The 19,298-nt window shown below is 57.7% G+C and overlaps 1 protein-coding gene across 10 annotated transcripts; it reads left to right on the top strand.

The window, feature by feature from the left end:
- Positions 1-360: 360 nt before the first annotated feature.
- On the top strand, positions 361-19,073 carry CHST1 (carbohydrate sulfotransferase 1). 10 transcript variants are annotated; one of them, XM_043910211.1, is made up of 5 exons: positions 361-849; positions 3,170-3,259; positions 15,374-15,470; positions 16,048-16,339; positions 16,920-19,073. In XM_043910211.1, the coding sequence occupies exon 5, from the start codon at positions 16,962-16,964 to the stop codon at positions 18,195-18,197; it is 1,236 nt and encodes a 411-aa protein (XP_043766146.1). In that variant the 5' UTR covers positions 361-849; positions 3,170-3,259; positions 15,374-15,470; positions 16,048-16,339; positions 16,920-16,961; the 3' UTR covers positions 18,198-19,073. The 10 variants fall into 10 exon arrangements, with proteins under 10 accessions (XP_043766146.1, XP_043766154.1, XP_043766085.1 ...); XM_043910179.1 differs by lacking the exons at positions 361-849; positions 16,048-16,339 and adding exons at positions 879-1,496; positions 2,130-2,245; XM_043910219.1 differs by lacking the exon at positions 3,170-3,259.
- The last annotated feature ends 225 nt before the right edge of the window (positions 19,074-19,298 follow it).

The following is a 19,298-nucleotide window of genomic DNA, read 5'->3' as shown; positions in this document are numbered from 1 at the left end:
GGGTTCTGGGGTCCCGGGGCCAGGCTGGGGGCTGCAGGCGAACTTCTGGAGGTGGAGGGGCATTCAGGCCGAAGGCCCTCGGTGAGCGCCACCACCCCACCCCCCGCACCGAGGGCGGGGTGGGGGTGAGTACAGAAAGCGGGGCCAATGGGTAGCCTGCGCCTTGGCTCTCCGGGCTCCCAAAATCCGGGTTGTGGGTGTGGCTTCCCCCGGGTTTGGATGGGTTGGCACAGGAACCGGCCTGCGGACGGGGGTGTCCCGAGGGCTGGTGGCTGGAGCAGCGCGGGGAACCGGAGCCGGCAGGGCGGCGCGGGGAGCGGGAGGGCGCGCGCCGGCGGGGTGGGGAAGAGCAAGGGGCGGGCGGCAGCCGAGGGGCGGGCGGCTTTGGGGGGGTGGAGCCCGGACCGCAGCGCCCGCCGCTAGCTCGGCGCCGTAGCCGCCGCCGCTGCTGCCCAGGGATCGGGACGCAGGGCGGGCAGGCGCTCGGCGAGGCTCCGGCGCACCGGGCTGCCGCGCTCTCGGTCCCGGCTCCCGGCCCCTGGCCCGGCGCCTCCGGGGTTCTCGCGCTCCGGTCCCCGATCCCGTACCCCGACCCGGAGAACGTTCTCAGCTGTCCGAGAGGTCCTGGGCTCGCGCCCCCGGGCCATGAAGAGGGGCCCGTGAGGGGCGCGCGGAGGCGGTGGAAGAGGAGGGAGGAGGGAGGCCGAAGACGAGGGCGCGGGAGGCGGAGGATGCAGCCGCCGCCGCCGCCACCGCCGCCGCCCGCCGGCCCCCGGCGAGCCTGACTCCAGATCCCAGGATGGAGCCGGCGCTGGGCGCTGCAGCGGCTCCCGGTGCGCCCCCGACCAGGTACCGGCCGGGCCCGGCGGGCCCCGGGGCGGGAGGGAGCGGACACTCGCCGCAGCAGCCGGGAGGGGCGCGGGCGCGGTGGGAGACGCCCCTCTGCTCGGGGACAGTCGCTACGGGCGGTGCGCGGCTGGGGGAGGACAGCAGCTTGTCGGGCGCAGGATGGGGCTTTCCAGGGCCGGCGGCGGGTGAGCGCCGCGATCGCCGTAGCCCTCCCCGCCCCCATTCGGGGAGGGCAGCAAACTTGAGTCGCTCGGCGGCCCCGAGGCGCCCGCTCCCCTCCGCTGCGGAGCGCACTTGGGGGCTGCCCGAGGCTCGGCGTCCCATAGCCTGCCGGGCTTGGGGCTGCTGAGACCCCTGGAGACCCTGGGGTCCCCACGTCTGTACCAACTTTCCAAAACCACGCTGCACGCGGAGACGGGGGCTGTCCTCTGCTTCCTGCCCCCAGCCTCTGCCGCGCACCCGCACCCGCCCCCACCACTCTGTGATGAACTGGTCTTGGAGCGGGAGGGGGGAACAGGGTCTGCTGGAAGGTGCAGACCTCCCACGGAAGCCAGAACCACCCGCCTGCTCTTCCCCTCCTGGAGAGCAGCCCCTCCCAGGCTCTGGGAACCCAGAGTGGCCCTGGCCAGGAAGCTAGGGGTTAAAAGGTAAGACCTAATGGTAGCCCTCAGGTGGCACCTTGGCTTGATTTGCGATGCCACAGGGTACCCTCCCCCCACCTCCATCCTGCGCCCGCCCCTTCCCAGGGTTACCGCTCCTCACCTCTGGTGCGGCTTTTCTCCTGATGGTCTTAAACACTGCTCCGAAGCTGGAGGCATCTAGGGAGTCCAGGCGCCAGAGAATGAGCTTAGACTTTTGACAGAGAGGTGAAGGCAGGGGGTAGGGAGGTGGATGTCCAGAGGGTAGATAAGGACTGGAGGCAGAGGGGAATCCTGGGGTTGGGGGCGGGAGGTGGGACCCTGGCTGGGAGGGTAGCTACTCTGGCCAGCCAGAGGAGCCGTAGGTGTAAGAGGCACGCAGGTGGGGGCCCGAGGTACCAGGTACCTGCTTCAAGGGTTCCTCAACCCCTTGAGGTGGGGCTGGCTGCCACAGGCAGAGACCTTACTTAAGATGGGCAGTCCCCAGGCTCCCATCCACAGCAGCCGGGGACACTTAGAGGCAGCACCGTGACCCTGTTTCCTTCTCCAAGTGCTCTCACCGGTCATGACTCACACACTGGATTAACCAGGGAGGTATCAAGCCTCCAATCTCTTCTCCTCCCCTCCCTCCTGGATCTTCAGGGAGCTACTGGGGCCTGGAGGGGGTGGATTTGCCCAGGGGCCTTAGCCCCCTGAGGGAGGCCCGGAGCCTGGCACTGCAAACTTTCATTTCCCTGCTGCTGTCCTGATGTTGGCAGGTGAGGGGCTAGGCCAGGGCTGGGGCTGGGGGATGGGGTGGGGTGGGGAAGTGAGAGGCCATCTGTGCTAATGGTGCCCCCAACCCTGCTGAAGCTTTGAAATCCCAGCCCCTCCTCCTTCCTGGCACACACCGTTAACAACCGACCTCATCGCAAAGCGGAAGCACATTTTCCCCTTAAAATTCCAAATTTCCCTCTTTGCTGAGTATTGCCATGTTTTTGGCTGGAGGGTTCCTCTTCAGCATCTGAAGTCAAGCTCCTCTTGCTGACAAGCTTCCCTGCTGCGGGGCCACCTTTGCCATGGGCAGGTCCCCGTTAGAGGGGACGTGTTCTTCTAGGGCCCTAGTTCCCGAGGAGGAGTGTCCTGAGGGTGCTGATACAGGGGTGTGAGTACACCAGCCACATGTACATGCAGGAGGTGTGCATCTGTGCTCCGCTGAGTCTGCAGGGGGCCCAGATGCCACGCTCTCACTGGGCCGGGAGAGGCTTGAACCTCCTTCCTCCCACCCCGCCACGGCCCCCCGCAGTTCCCCTTGCCCACACCCCTGTCTCCCTCCCTTGCCCACTGTGGGTCTCTCTTTACTTTTCCAACTCACTCTGCATTGGTGCGGGGAGAGAGCATTTGATATTCATAATCTGGTTCAGAGAAGGTCCCGAAGCCCTGAGTCACGGTATGGTTTCCATGGAAACAGACTTGCTCAGAGGACTCGGTGTATCGCGGCGGTGGTGGGGGAGAAGGGAAACATATAGTAAAAATCCAGGCTCCACAAGTGTGGTAGGAGTTGGACCAACTCCCTTCATGGGGAGCAGGGAGCGGCCGGGCAAGCCTCTGGGGGTCCTTGTGGGAGGGGCTGCCTCTCCCCACCCACTGGGGTTACCCCCTCACCCTGGGAGCTGATCAGCTTCCTCTGTGGTTCTTGGCAGGTTCTGCTTCTCCCACGGGCTTTCTGACTAGGTGCTAGGGCTCATGGCCACCAGCGTTTGCCTCAGTCTCCTCCTCTGTGAAATGGGAAGGTAAGAGCTCTTCATCCACCTCATAGGGCTGTTGTGAAGGGCAAATGCATTAACCCGGGGAACACACCGAGAACACGGCCGTAGTGAGTGTTCAGTGAGCGCCTAATTCAGGGTGTTGGAAGGGCACTCCCCCCGGAGGTGCATTCACCTGGATCCACCCCTCTGCATCCGGCAAGATGGTCTTGACATCTGGCGGGGCTGGCCTCCTGCTTCATGTAGGAGCCTCCCCAGCAACCACCGGTACACCCCCAGCTGGGAACCAGCCATCCCTTTCTTCCTCCCACAGAGCACATGTTTAGGTGGCTGAGGGTCTGAGCACCGTTCGGGAGTTCTGGCTCCCGTTCAGACCCCACCTGCCTGGGAGGCTTGTGGGAACACATCCTCCCAAGTCCAGATGGCCGGGCAGCATCCTGTTTTGGCCCCCTGGAGCTCTGAAGATGGAGAGAGGGGACTGGAGCCGGGGTGACCTTCCCGGATCCCAGAGAGGTGGGTTCACTTGGCTGGAGAAGCATCTCCTGGTGATCCACTGAGGAGGAATCAGGAACTCTCCAGAAAGATAACAGATGCTGGCCTCCTCATCCCTGCAGGTTAGAACCTCTGCTGCTGAAGTGTGCCCAGAGTGCCCTACAAGTCTGGATTGGCTCTGGGCTCTAGCCCAGCAGGCTGGGAGACGGGCGCCTTCCCACATCTGCTTACCCCAGCAACCCGCGCCTCTGGGCAGTGTCTGGGCAGTGGCTCGAGGCCACTCTGGGCTCCAGTGATGGCCCAGCCAGTCTCCCTCACCGGCTCGTCTTGCAGTTGCTGCCCTCCCCTCCCTGGCCTGCAGACAACCCTTCCTCTTCTCCACGTCACTGGTCACTGTCCCCCTCCTTCCCTCCCATAAGGAGGGCGTCCGCTCCAAGCTCCCTAAAGGCAGTCCCTGCATCAGTACCAGCTCTCGGAGCTACGGCTCATCCTCCACACCTGCTTGCTCTTCCTTCTGTTTTACAGATGGGAAAACTGAGATCCTTGGGTTTTGCCAGTCAAAGCCATCACTCGAGCTGGCCTTGGCTGCCCCCACCCCCACCCCGGCCCTGGGGATGTCCTTCCCTCTTCCCTGACAGCTCCAGGTGGCCCCAGAATCCCCCGGCACCCATCCCCCTCCATGCTGACAGTTTCCTGCCTAGGTTCTTCCCCCAGGTCTGTCTGGACCACTTTGCCATCCTCATTGGTGTTCACAACACCTTCCAATTTAATACCCTCTGCAAATTTCATTAACGGACTGTTTACTCCCTCTCTCAGGATCGTTAATGAAGATGTTAGATAAGATCTGACCCAACGGAGCTGGGTCTTGGCAGCCCTGCCTTCTCTCCCGGACTCTGTCCCTCTGCTCCTTCCCCCTGGGCTTTTCTCCTCCACCTGGGACCCTTGGGACCTGCCCCTTCTTGCTTTCAGCCCCATGACAAGTGCTTAGGGCCAAGTCTGTTTGAATTAATTTTGTAAGATTACTCGAGGCGCTGTATCAAATGCTTTGCTAAAAATCAAGATATATTACCCTGCCTGCATTTCCTTCATCTCCCAGTCTTGTAATTCTATCAAGAAAGCGATCAAGTTTGTCAGGCATGATTTGTTCTTTATAAATCCCCACGGTACCGCATGGGGCACAGAGTTCCCGCGTTTTCTAAATGTTTAGAGATTCTCTCTTTGTGTTTGCTCCTTGATTAGAGCTGGAAGGCCATGGGCTGGGAATTGTCGGAAACGCTCATCTCTTCCTCTGGGACAGAGAACAGAGCACAGTCCTCCCCTTCTCCGGGTCTCTGCTGGGGAAAATGAGTCATTTAGCACCCACGGCATCCTTGCGGGGTGCTGAGGGCCCCAAGTTGGGCATCCCCCACCCCAAGATGGGTGGGTGGGCAGAGGGCCTGGGGCCCTCCCTCGGGGATTCTGTAGGCAGATGAAGATGACAGACAAGTCTGGTGCTGACATTTCAAAGGTGCCATGGAGTGAGTACCTAGCACAGTGCACTAAGAGCGTTACCCTAACATTAAGAGTGTCTCGTTCTTGATCTTATTTAAGGGAGGTGGGTGATCTCTCCTCTCCCTGGGTGCCTGGGAAAGTCCTGTGAGGGTAAGCCTGCCCTGGACCCAAGGTCTGGGTCTCAGCCTCTGCCGTGTTGCTCCTGACCTCTTAAGCGTGCCTTAACAGGGTCAGGAAAATAGCTGGGGTGGTCCAGACCACGGGTTTTAGGGGGGGGTCAGGGAAGGAAGGTACGTCTTTAGGGAGAAACTCAGACAGGTGAGGACTTGGCTGCGAACGCACCTCACACACAGAACCCTGTAACCTGCATCCGGCCCCTCCCCGGCCTCGTCTCAGCACGCCGCCCGGCCTCAGGGAGCCCCGGCCCCTCCCCTGTGAGATGGCTCCTCTGCGGAGCTGTTGCGGTCACGTCTTTTTTGGGAGGTCCCTGTTGACGTAGGGGCAGACACAGAGGTGCCCCTCTGATTGTCACGGTACCTGTGAGCGTCTCTCCCCAACACTTCTCATCCAGGAGACAGACAACTGACAGACTGAACTGTCTGGCATCCTTGGGGCCAGCTGGGGGCTGGTGGTAAGTTCTGCACTTAGGGGGCCAGGGGGACCTTCTGGGCCTTGAGCCCAAACCCTCTGCCCCATTCCAGACCGTTCCAGGCCAGGGGTAATCAAGACATTTTTGGGTGTCCTCTTGGCTGCAGAGCATTTGGGCATTTCTGGCCCTGCTGGCCATGAAACCACCCACTCCCCCACCTCTACTTGTCTAACCAGAGCTAGGGCCCCGGAGTGGGGGGCAGAGTGTGTTTTGGTTACTGCCTGTCTGGTGGGACATTGCCCTGCATCCTCCGCATGCTCGCACCATTATTTTTGCTCATCTATGTGACCGGCTTCTCTTTGTCATTCAGCTGAGGAGGGGAGAACCCCTTGGGAAGCGGTGAGATGGTACCCACGCCTTTGTGGTGTGCCAGGAAGCAGGCAGGAAGGGCTGCAGGCAGCCCGCGTTCCTCCGGCTGACACAGCAGGGGTCTGATCCTTGGAGATGGTCACTAGGTGTCTGTTGGGTGAACCCGCTTCTGGGTCTGGGTGAACGCTGAGGTCAAGGCTGGCACTGGTGTGTGTGGGCATCCTGACGGCCACCTTGGCCCTGCCTGTCCCCTCTAGTCTCCAGCTGCTGGTTCCATTCCGTGCTCTTGGGTGTGGTCTGGGGATTTAAGCTTTGTGGTCAGGGTCAGGGCTTAGGGGTCCTCGGAGCTGAGCTTGAACCCTGGCCCCCACCAAGGACAAGCCGCACATACTTGGACAAGTTCCTTCACTTGTCTGAGCCTCATGCTCCTTGTCTGTGAAAGATGGCAGCAGTACCTGTGGAGAGCCCCCGCTTGAAGGGAGCGAGGCCTCTGATCATCTCTGGGTGTTGAGAGGGTGACAGGCAGGAAGGTCAGGGGTCTCCAAACGGAGGAAATGGGATGCAAGTGTCAGACATTTTTAAATCTCGCTCTTGAGTGGCAGGAGGAAACAAACTACAAGTGTCAGACTTTTTTTTTTTTTTCCTTCTCTATACAGATTTACAAAGAGGTTTCTTTTAAAATTCAGTGTTGCCATGACGACACCTGGTTCCACCTGAACTTAACTTTTCTCAAACCTTGAGCTAACCAATGCATTTTTCTTATGGAAATGTTTTTCTTAAGCCATGTTAATGAGCTATGTATTTACCCTAGACTCTGTCTTCAACTTGGTTCTGCCTAATACTCAGAACCGGTATGTTTTACTTGACAAACCAGTATGTTTTACTCATGCAAATGTTCTCTTAAACTATGTTAATGAGACTATGTCTTTGCTTGGAAACCTGCCTTTCTTCAACATTCATGTCAATCATTTTATGGCCCGGGACAACTCACCTTGTGCCAACATGATCTCAAAATGCCTGTCGTGAGGGGTGAGGGGCTGTTGCCAGTCTCTGGGTTCTGAGACATTTCCTGTCTTTAATTAGCAGCCTGCTAGTAGCTATATAACATCCGGCTAAAGACTAGCGGCGGGGGGGTGGGGGGTGGGGGGGGGGTGGGGGTGGGGTGGGGGGGGGTGGGGGGGGTGGGGGTGGGGGGGGTGCGGGGGGCACGCTTTCTGCCCCCCTTCTGATGTCTATATCAGAATATACTTTAATAAAACTTTATTTCACAAAAGCTCTGAGCGATCAAGCCTCGCCACTGGGCCCAGGTTGAATTCCTCTCCTCTGGAGACCAAGAATCCTGGCGCCTTTCACGGCTCAGCAGCCCTTCAGTACCCCCTCCATCCCATGTAATAGCCCCAAAGCTCAGGTGAGCTTCCCCTGCACCCAGCCCTCCCTCCCACATCCCCAGGGGCCAGCTGGGCCTTACGCAGGTGGCCCGAGACTAGAGACTCCAGGATCCAGGGACAGATGCCCCCCTCCTTCCAGCCCCTCGGGCAGCAGAGGTCTGCGCTTTAGCTCCCTTAGGCTGTTTCTCATCCTTGAAGCCGGGAGGAGGGGCCAAAGCCCCGGGGTATCCAGGGGGCGGGGCCTGGGTACTATTCCGATGACGACTCTGGCTGCTGGGGAGGGGCTGGGGGACAGGAAACCGGGGCCTTTCCGCCCGTGTGGGTGCAGAGGGTTCCGCCTACCACAGGCCAGGCTGTGGTAGGATCAGCCCGAGACAGAGAACTGGGCCCTTCTGACTCATCCCTCCCCAGCGAGGAGTCAGGCACACTGGGCCCGTGCGGCAGGAGGTCAATCACGCTCCCCGCTGCTGGGGAAAACTTTCCTCAGGTCGGGCAGGACCCGCTGACCGGCAGGACTGTGGGTAGCCTCTGCAGTCTGAACCATAAGGGTCTCCAACCTACACAGGTGGTGAGAGCTTCATGGAGGAGGCTGTGGCACTGTTGTAATTTCTTTGAATGTTTCCAGGCCACTATTGCAAGGACTGAGGATCCTGGTAGGCTACAGTCTATGGGGTTGTGTCAGCCGTGTCTGACTCTTTGCAACCCCACAGACTGCAGTACGCGAGGCTTCCCTGTCCTTCACTGTCTCCCAGAGTTTGCTCAAACTCATGTCCATTGAGTCGGTGATGCCATCCAACCATCTCATCCTCTGTTGTCCCCTTCTCCTCCTGCCTTCACTCTTTCCCAGCATCTGGGTTTTTTCCAATGTGTTGGCTCTTTGCAGCAGGTGGCCAAAGTATTGGAGCTTCAGCTTCAGCATCAGTGCTTCCAATGACCATTCAGAACTGATCTCCTTTAGGATGGACTGGTTGGATCTCCTTGTAGTCCAAGGGACTCTCAAGAGTCTTCTGCAACACCACAGTTTGAAAGCAGAGTAGTCCCTCAAAATCATGCCCGGGGTTCTTAGTGAATCCTGCTCTGTGCCCAGCCCTGTGCTAAGCTTCATCAGCTTTCTGTCTCAGAATCCAAATATTGGAAAGACTCTGTGATCGTCTTTCTCATTTCATAGATAAGGACAGCTGAGGCCTATGGAGGTTAAGTGCTCTGCTCAGCGTAAAGCATCAGCAGTAGGAGTCAACCCAGCCCTGGCTGGTCCCACAGCCAAGATGTCCAGCCTCCATTCAGCCCGCCTCCTCGCACGCCTATGGGTAAACTTCTCAAGGAGGCTTGGGGCACCATGCATATCCCAGGGTCAAAACGTGTGGATATTGGAGTGACCTGCTCTGGAGACATCAGGGCTCATGAGAGATAGCCAAGCCTCTCTGCTTATGGTGAAAAGTTGGTGGATGGTCATCTCTGGATGCTTGTCTTTGGAACCATGATTGTGAGAACTTGCCCCCCATTGGAGGTGCCCGAAAGATGTGTGTACTGGTTCCGTGGGGTCTGGGGATAAGCCATGAGGCCCAGGGACTCAAGAGATTGTGTGCAAAACACATGCTTGGATTGGTGTGGATCTGGAGAGAAGGATCATAGACCTCACAGGGTTTCAGATTGGGGGGGGGCATGACCCCAAAGAGAAAGAAGCACTGGGGCTTCCTGTCACCCCCGGGCTGACCCAGACCTCAGAGGCTGAGTCTGGACACCATCAGACCACCTCCTCCCAAGGCTGCACTGGCTGAACCACATATGGGCATCCTGCTCACCTTGAAGGTTGTTCCAGGACACAAGACTGCTAAACTTGTCCTTGGACTTACTAGGTGTGAGGTCTTAAGAACAGTGATACCTGCTCAGGGCTCTCGAGGAGAGCCTTCTGGGGAAATCTTGTGTTGGATTCAGTAACAGGAATAGTTGGGTCTCTCTTGAGCAGGTGCTTTAATCTTCACCTCATGGATCCTATGAAACACATAAATGAAGTATTTCCCTTTTCTCCTTGGCTGCCAGGTAACTCCGACCTGTCTGTGTAACCTCATGGGTTGTGCACTGACCTGGCTCCTCGTTCTTTCAGACTTTCATGCCCCTATTTCCCCCTTGCCTCATTTTCATCACATTATTTTCCTTAGGAAGAAAAAACTTTGCTATTTTATGTGTTCTAGACTTAACTAAACAAACATCTATGGTGGATCATCACTGGCCACTGCAGACACAGGGATTAAGCATCTCCTTTCTGCAGTCTCCATCCCAGAGGACTGTTTGCCAACTCTGTGGCCCCCCCATCTCTTCCCCCATCCAGTTCCCTCTGCTTCTTGCTCCAGTTTCTGGGACCCCAGAGCCTTGGGGCTCCTCCATACTGACTCCTAACTCTGGTGAGCTGCATCATCTGATACAACGATCAGGTTTTTTTCCTCTGCTTCTCCTGTCTTCCCAGGCTTCACAAAAGTAGGGGAAAAGGGAACAAGGAGAAAAACCAGGAGGGGAGTCATTTCCCCAACTGGGCCTTAGCTGCTCTTCCCAAAGCCTCAGGTCCCCCTTTGGAGGCCTCCCCCGTTTTCAGCTCCTATCTTGTCTCAGGAGCCCCAGGTGACTTCTGTCCCCTGCCAGAGCAGACTGAGCCCAGTTTTTCTGGCTGAAAGATGGTGAATGCAACCCCAATGCCTTGGAAATGCCGGTGGAGAGAGCCGGCCAGCAATGCCCGGGGGACAGCAGTGCCCTGGGGGCACAGTGAGACGCTGGTGCTGGGTTTCAGTGCCCCACCCTGCCATCCGCTGTCCCTCCAGTTCTTGCATGAGGTGGCTGCTCTCCGTTTCCCAAAGTTAATAAACTCAAACTGAATCAACATACTCAGTACAAACTGTGCCTTCCTCCCACCCCTCTCTTAGCTCCTCCCACCTGGCAGCCACAGTTAACTGGTTCAGTGCAAGTTCTTGTGGTTGTTTATGCATAGATTCAAATAAATGTGTGTGTGTATATATATATATATTCACATACAGTCCCTTTTAAAAGCTGAGAGATGGTGGCACACTATTGCCCATGTCTTTGCTGGCCCTATATTTTAAAATTTTTTTTTACTTAAAAATGCATCTTGGGTGATGGTTCCACCTTGGTACTTAACACATCTGTGGAGCCTTCTCTGATAGAACTGGTTAAAAAGAAAACGCTAGGGTGGGGGAGAATGTTAATCATGAAAGGGTTAAGTCTCTAGGGAAGAGAAGGGATGCTCATGGGTGGGTGTTAGGAGGTTTAAGAGCCTTCTAATTGTGTGTATAAAACTGTGGGCACAAATAGATCTTCTGGGAAGAGGGATTGTGTCTCTCCAAGGGGGTCTGTGACCCAGAAAAGACAAAGAACCACAGCATTGGGTTGCGTGGATTAAACAGAGCAGGAGGCAGAGGTTAACTCGTCAGAGGGCAGCGTCCCTTGGTTCCGGGGCCTCACCGGGGCAGCCACGGATCGGGCTGAGACAGGGGCAGAGCTGCCAGCCCTGGTAGCCTCTTGGAAGGTGACTGGAGCCTTACCACTTCCGAAGGAGGGTTCCCCCATCGTTCAGGGAGGGTGGTCCTGACCCTGAGGATGAAGTACAAGGGCTTCCTGGGATCGGACAATTCCAATGACCAGACCTGGGAAGCCCTTGAGGGCGGCTGGGTTTAGGGAAAAACCGAGGCACAAAGAGGCCAGGGCCAGGGGAATGCAGAGCCTGTGGGCTGCTCCAGCCTATGACATTCGGAGTCCCTTCCCCGTCCCTGCCGGAGCGGAAGGAGACCAGGGAGCCGAGGCCCCCCAGACGCTATGAGGCTGCCTGTTGCCGCCTGCCTCTTGGTGTGTGGGTGAGACGAGAGCGGAGCACAGAGCCGAGCCCGCAGCCCGGGTGGGCGTGTCATCGCCCCACCTCGGGGCTCCTGCAACATCGCCTCCCCGCCTCCGCCTGCCTGCCTGCCTGCCTGCCTGCGTCCTCACATTAGACTGCAGCCAACCAGCCAGGAATGCTGAAGCCAGCCGAGACGCAGCGCTAAGGGGAGGCACTGCAGGATGTGGCCACTAGAGGGCAGCAGGGAAGCCACTGCGGCGGTTCGGCCGGAGAGAGCTCGCCGGCCGGGAGAGTGTGCAGGAGGGCAGGGGCTCCGCGCAGAGGCTGGCCTTGCAGAGGTCTGGGCACAGCGGTCAGGGACCGTGTCTGCCTCACCGTCACAGTCAGGAATGATGGGTGCTGAGGGACCTCCTTGAGACAGAAAGCACTCGAGACATTAATGACGATAAAAGTAACTTAACACTTACTGAGCACTTCCTCCTCGCTAGTCATTGTAGGACGTAATAAGTCTTAAAAAAAAAATAGCCTTGTTAAAATTATCCCCACTTCTTGGGTGAGAAAACCAGAAGTCCGGGGAGACTGGGGGAATCTGGTCATTAACAGGGCTGGTGCCAGAGCCAGCGTCCCAAGTGCAAGTCTGCACCATATTACACGCCTGTCCACATGACCACCGCTACGGTTATACTTACTTTAGCAGTGGGGAAACTGAGGCTCAGAGACAACGAGTGAGTCACACAGGCCTGTGCATCTGCTGAGTGACAGGTCCAGGTAGGTGTGGTTTCATGGCTTGAGCTCTTAGCTCTGAATTCTAGTTCTCCCAGGTGGAGGTGTTTCCTCCTCCCATCCTGGACCCTAATTTGAAGGTGGCTGGTTCCAAAGTCTGAACTTTCCTTGGAGAGTGGGTGACTCCCAAGAGAAGTTAGATTCTGGATGCCCAGGTCTAAGGCTTGCTTGGATTTTGACTCACCAGAGGTGGAGGGAGGCCAGGCCAGAGGCTTCGAGAAGCCCCAGCGAGGGGCTCTGGGGCCCACAGTCCGGCTCAGAGGATGAGGGTATTGAGGATATCCCTTGCAGTGGCCAGAGCTCCCCTGGGAACAATAGGGCCGGGCCTCAGGGCCTCTGGTTTCCAGGGCAGTTGCTTCCAGCATACCAAGGACGCTTGGCGGGCCCTGGGCCCGGTTCTGCCAGGCTGGCAGGAGAGCAGGGGCATTTCTAGGAGGGCCTGACTTCCTCCATCTTCCCGTTCCCATGCCCTGGCTTTGCCCTCTTTGGGGGTGGGGTGGGGTGACAGGGAGTGGCCTGCCTTCAACACATTCCCCTCCGGGTGTCCAGGTTGCACCTTGTAAATCGGATTCCTGCTTTTTAGGGGATTTATAGCATCGCAATGATGCTTCAGTTCCTTCTGATTTATTGGCAAAGACAGCAGCTTCCAATTTGGGGGTGCTGGTGGTTCAGGGAAGTGAGGGGAAGAAACTTAAAATGGTTTCCTCCTTGAAAGATGCTCATCTCTAAAGAAAACCTTGGGTGAATTGTTTTTGGAATGGGAATCTTAAGAGTTAAGGGAAAGCTTCCATTTCAAGCTTCCATCTCCTGTCTTGGTGAGGACCAAAGGGCGTTGCATGTAGTTGAAGAGGGAGTTAGGTCAGGGAGGAGGATTTGAGCATACCGCCTGGCTGGAATCCTGGCTCTAAGCTTGGAGAAGTTATCTAACTGTGTAGAACCTCAGTTTCCTTATCTGTAAAATGGGACTATGACCCCACAGGGTTACTGTGAGTGCTAGATGAGCTGATGCCTGGAAAGGGAGCATATGACTGGGAGAAACATCACAAGTGCCCAGAAGTACTTGCTTTCCTTCGTGTTATTTCGCCCATAGTGCTCAGAACAGCACCTGGCTCATGCTAGATAATAACATGCTTGTGAATAAATACAAAGGAAATATGGCCAAATGAAACAGCACTGCCGCTAAAGAATGGACTCCAGAATAATTTTAAAATATTACTCTACACGAATATTGGTGATTTTCCATACCTGTTCTCTAAAGATGTTCACATTTGTCTTGGGGCCCTTGGGCAGGGCAGGCCTGCACTCTGCATGGGCCGGGGGAGGGTCACATATAAAGCTGAGAAGCTCTTCTCTGTGGGTCCTCCAAGCAACCCAGCTGATGGAGAAAGCGTCTTCTGCTGTCACGGGGTGAGGCAGTGTGGGATGGGTGCATTTGTCGGCTCACACGGGAGGTTCCCCAGAACCTCTGACTGTGCCTTTCCCCTATTTACTGCCACCTGGTGACACAGTACTGCTTCCTCTAAGTACCAAGTAGGGTTTCACACTTAAAACAGGACTCCCAGGACTGCCGCCAGCCCACTGCCGTCACACCAGCCTCTGTGCCCATCCCTAAGCTTCAGCATGTTTCTTCCCCACTAAACTGACGGTAGAAGAGCCACAGCGCCGGCCCAAGTGTCTGATCCAGAGCGACTCGAGTCTCTCCTACTTCTTACTTGCTTACCATGCCCATTGGTGTAGTCTCTGAGCCTTAGTTTCATCATCTGAACAATGGGAATGAGGACCCTGACCTTCCAGCAGGGCCTCTCAGGAAAACAGACTCTCTCCCTGGTGTGCAGAGCTGGGTGAGTGAGCTGAACCTGACAGCACTCATTTGGGAAATGAGGACCCACTCGTCCCGCCCCCAAGGGGAATTGTGCCCGATAGTGAACGTGGGAAGAATACTCACAAGGCGCAGGCCTTCACCCAACCTCCACAAGCCCCGTAGTTCAACCAGACCAGACAGCAAAGGGAAGAAGCATGCTCTAAATCTCAGAAGTCATCTGAACGTCGCCTTCTAACGTCCGGTGCCTCACACACTGATTCACAAATGAGCAGGGGACGTTAATTGTGTGCATGTCTGAAGGCCATAAAAGGGTAACCTGGAGGAACAGTAAGTCAGATCTCCTTGGAGGGAAGGAGTGTGGGCTCTGGGGAACCTGCTGGATGAGGGTTAAGCCAGGCATGTGAGTTCGGGCAGGTTTCTCCACCTCTCTGTGCCTCAGCTTTCTTGCCTGTGAAATGGAACCAATGCTGGCTTCCACGTAAAGTTCTTGTGGAGCACTGATGAGCCAAGGTAGGTAAACTGCTTAGCGCTTAGGAAATACTCATTGGATACTCACCAAAACAACGCTGCGACCTTGGTGCTTTGACTTAGGGTTTGCAAAGAGTGTGAGGGTCAGGGATGCTCCCTGGTCCACTTTTGCTTTGAGTTTCAGGTAGCCGCTCTCCTCTCTCTGTGTGGGTGGAAGAGGACCCTCGCTTCCTTTCTGTCCCTTCCTCCCGGGCTTCAGCGGGTGGGCTGCCTCCACTGAGCCGCTGCTTCCACCTGGAGATCTGGGGTGAGGCTCCTTGTTCTTCCCGACTTCCGCTAACCCCCACTGGGGAAGATCACTGAACAAGGTGAATTGCAAAGGGTCAGGATGCTGCGGATTTTAAATGCAGAACCCATCTGGACTGTGCTCCAGCCAGCCCCGTTTTCTGGGATAACTTTGACGCTGACGGTACCGTTGTTGGGCGCTGAGCTAAGGTGGCCAGCCTGGGGCTGTTTGTGTCCAGTAGATTTCTCTGCACCTGTCTCGGGTGGTAGCTGGGAGGGGTGCCTCTCGGGTGGTTCCTTAAATGGGGCACTGACTCTCAGCTGGGCATGCAGGCTTGCCAGCCCCCTGCCCACTGGAGCATCACTCTCTTGTAGGGTATGGGTAGCGGGTGGGAGAGGTGGGTGAAGGGGGTGGGAGGGACCCAGGGACTCAGAGATGGCACTGGGTTACCTGGAGCCCCGAGTCTCAGTGGGCAGATCTGGGAGAGCAGACAGGGCTTGCGTTGCCCAGCCCCGGGGAGCCGTCCGTGGGGCAGGCGACACAGGGGTGAAGAGGTGGGAGGGAGGCCCTGGGAGCCCCGCTTCAGCACCACCTCTCCCTGTCTCCTTGCAGTCTGCTGGCCACGGGACTGCCGCACAGGCTGTGACCGCTGGCGAGGCCTGGAGAGCCGGCGGCTGCGGACTGCCCGGCGCGGAGCAGCCTCTCTTTGGTGAGTTGGTGGGGCCCTCCCCTGCCTTTGCCTTCCCCAGGGCGGGTCGCTGAGCTGGCCTCTCTCGGCATGGGGGGCACCTTTCACATGCTCAGGTTGGCCCCTCCCCCGGGACCCCAGCACACCCCCACTTTCCCTGCCCTCCCATTCCCCGCACTTTCTCTGTTCCTTGAGGTGCCCCTTCTCTTCCACCCTTCTTCTCTCTGCCTGGCCTGGGTTCTCTGGGGCCACTGCGGAATCACAGGGGGGTCCCCGAGCTCACCCTGTGGGCTGAAGGGGGTGAGGGCCTAAGGGTGGAGGCCCTCGAGGACTGGCTGGGGGAGGGGTGCTGGAGGAAGCAGTCGATCCAGCTAAATCAGTTCCCTCATGTGCCCCATGACCTGGACCCCTTCCTCAGTAGACTTGTGCATACTCAGCTGTGTCCGACTCTGCAACCCCACAGACTGTGTAGCCTGCCAGGCTCCTCTGTCCATGGGATTCTCTGGAGAATCCTGGAATACTGGAGTGGGTTGCCATTTCCTTCTCCAGGGGATCTTCCCAACCCAGGGATTGAACCTTGCATCTCTTGCATTGGCAGGCGGATTCTTTACCACTAGCACCACCTGGGGAGCACCCCCTTCATCAGTGGCCAGGAGAAAATCCTGGAGGCCACTGGGACCTGGGAAGGGGTGTGTCTCAGCAGCCCCTGGACCTTGTCTGCTCTGGGCCAGCTGCCTCTGAGGGAGTCCAAGACCCCCAAGAGTCCTCCACTGGAATAAGCTGGTCACCTGCATCTGTAAATTGGGTGGGGAGCACAGGAAGGGCTTGACGCTGTTGTCCACCTTCCCCAGCCCGGTGGCCAGAGGTTTCTAGCAGCCCACCCACTCAAGGTGTGTGCAGATTCTTTTTGCACGGGGCCTTGGGTCAGGGGGTGGCATCTGACATGGACCCTTCTTCCTCTGGGGATGGGCAGAAGATGGAGGAAAGAGGACCACATGGGGAAGTGGGTGCCAGCTCGTGGGAGTGGAAGAAGATGCAGGTGGCCCAGGAGATGCCGGCAGGGGTGGATAGGCAGAGACAAGGGGAATGGCTTGAGGTAGGTGGGAGCTGATCATCCCCCAGGTATGGGAGTTGAGGGAGTTAGCGTCTTGCCCGGTCAGGCCCCACTAAGGTACTCAGTTCCCGATGGGAGGCCCCACAGTATTCTGTAGGTTAGACCCTGGGGTATGGGAATCGGTTTATTCAGTCCCTAATAGCCCCCGGGGAGTCCCCAGAGAATGGTAAAGTCTAGAGTAGGAGCCCCTTTAGTGCTCAGGTATATGTGGGAGCACCGAGCCAGGGAGCTGGGGTCCCTCCCCTGAGGGCTGGAGACCCAGCTCCTCTCAGGGAGCAAGCTGGTGCCCCCCACCGCAGCAGTCGGAGGCATCCAAGCCTGGCTGCCCCCTGACGGCTGCCCGCCTTGGCCCTCAGACCTCACATGCTGGAGAAGCAGCCCCATGAAGGTGCCCAGCCATGCAATGTTCCTGGAAGGCCGTCCTCCTCCTTGCCCTGGCCTCCATCGCCATTCAGTACACGGCCATCCGCACCTTCACGGCCAAGTCCTTCCACACCTGCCCGGGCCTGGCGGAGGCCGGGCTGGCCGAGCGGCTGTGCGAGGAGGGCCCCACGTTCGCCTATAACCTCTCGCGCAAGACCCACATCCTTATCCTGGCCACCACGCGCAGCGGCTCCTCCTTCGTGGGCCAGCTCTTCAACCAGCACCTGGACGTCTTCTACCTGTTCGAGCCTCTCTACCACGTGCAGAACACGCTCATCCCCCGCTTCACGCAGGGCAAGAGCCCCGCCGACCGCCGGGTCATGCTGGGCGCCAGCCGGGACCTCCTGAGGAGCCTCTACGACTGCGACCTCTACTTCCTGGAGAACTACATCAAGCCGCCGCCTGTCAACCACACCACGGACAGGATCTTCCGCCGCGGGGCCAGCCGCGTGCTGTGCTCCCGGCCGGTGTGCGACGCCCCGGGCTCGGGGGACCTGGTGCTGGAGGAGGGGGACTGCGTGCGCAGGTGCGGCCTCTTGAACCTCACGGTGGCCGCAGAGGCCTGCCGCGAGCGCAGCCACGTGGCCATCAAGACGGTGCGCGTGCCCGAGGTCAACGACCTGCGGGCCCTGGTGGAAGACCCCCGCCTAAACCTCAAGGTCATCCAGCTGGTCCGGGACCCCCGGGGCATCCTGGCCTCCCGCAGCGAGACCTTCCGCGACACCTACCGCCTCTGGCGGCTCTGGTACGGCACCGGGCGGAAGCCCTACAACCTGGACGTGACGCAGCTGACCACGGTGTGCGAGGACTTCTCCAACTCCGTGTCCACCGGCCTCATGCGGCCCCCGTGGCTCAAGGGCAAGTACATGCTGGTGCGCTACGAGGACCTGGCCAGGAACCCCATGAAGAAGACCGAGGAGATCTACGGGTTCCTGGGCATCCCCCTGGACAGCCACGTGGCGCGCTGGATCCAGAACAACACGCGGGGAGACCCCGCCCTGGGCAAGCACAAGTACGGCACGGTGCGCAACTCGGCGGCCACGGCCGAGAAGTGGCGCTTCCGCCTCTCCTACGACATCGTGGCCTTCGCCCAGAACGCCTGCCAGCGCGTGCTGGCGCAGCTGGGCTACAAGATGGCCAGCTCGGAGGAGGAGCTCAAGAACCCCTCCATCAGCCTGGTGGAGGAGCGGGACTTCCGCCCTTTCTCGTGACCGGGGCTCCCTGGGCGGGGGCAGGGGGCACACGGTGTCGGTTTTGATAACATGGACCATTTTTAACTGTTGCCTTATTTCCCCCTTCCCTCTCCCACCCCGTCTTTTGTGTCTTACCTGCCCCCTGTCCGCCCCGCCCCCCAACTTCCACCTGCCTCTCTTTGTCTCCGAAATTTGCACTATGTCTTGGACAGGAATCCCTGGGGCAGAGGGGGCGGTGAAGTGGGGTCCAGCCCCCACCCCACCCCGTTCAGACACTCCGGTGTGTGTCTCTGGTGGATGGTGACAATGTTTACAAGCACCACACTTACACATTCACATACGCACGTGCACACACACACACATGCACACACACACGGGCGCCTGAGAGGAGAGACACCCCAACCACACAACTTCTGAGGTTTTTTGAATGGACGAGTGGTCAGGGTATGGTAGTTTTTGCACTGTCTTACTTCAACAAGGTAAGAGGTTAAAAACAAAAAGACCACCTCTCTCTAATTTATGAATGGTGTTTATCCCTCCCCATCCTGCTTCTGCCCCCCAATACCCACTGCCCCCCACTCCATGGAGCAGAGAAAACTGCCCCTTCCTGCCCACCCTTGCCTGTCGGTGAGCAGGTTTTTACTGTGAGGTGAATGTGGACCTTGTTTATTTCTTCCAGTCTGTGGCAACGCTGTCTGTCTGTCTGTCTGAGTCTTGTGGCTGCCCCTGGACCAGTGATGGCTGATAAATATTATGGTTTTCTGATTGATCTTGGGGTCCATCTGTGATATTTCTTTGTGCCAAAAAGAAAAAAAAAAAAGAGTGGTTCAGTTTGCTAAATGAACATTGAAATGCTTTATCTGTGTTTTCTGTAAATAAAAGAGTGCAATAATGTCTGAGTGTGATTATGGGACATGCTGAAAGGGAGAAGGCAGAACTTGTTGGGGTCCAGGTGTTTCTGGCTTTGGGGAGGAGAGACATGGAGATGGAGGAGGGGATTCAATGACCAGTTTCTGGTTTTCAGAATTCGTATCACCCTCAACACTCTCATCAGTGAGTTCACAGTTTCATTTCCCTTCGGTTAGTTGAGACCAGTCACCTGATAGCCAGGAGGTGATG

The sequence above is a fragment of the Cervus elaphus genome, chromosome 1, assembly GCF_910594005.1.
Source record: "Cervus elaphus chromosome 1, mCerEla1.1, whole genome shotgun sequence".
NCBI classification, from domain to species: Eukaryota; Metazoa; Chordata; class Mammalia; order Artiodactyla; family Cervidae; genus Cervus; species Cervus elaphus.
This window is presented reverse-complemented; position numbering and strand designations above follow the sequence as displayed.

What these genes read in the sequence shown, in the direction of transcription:
- CHST1 (XM_043910219.1), top strand. Translation starts at nt 16,962, where the DNA reads ATGCAATGTTCCTGGAAGGCCGTCCTCCTCCTTGCCCTGGCCTCCATC.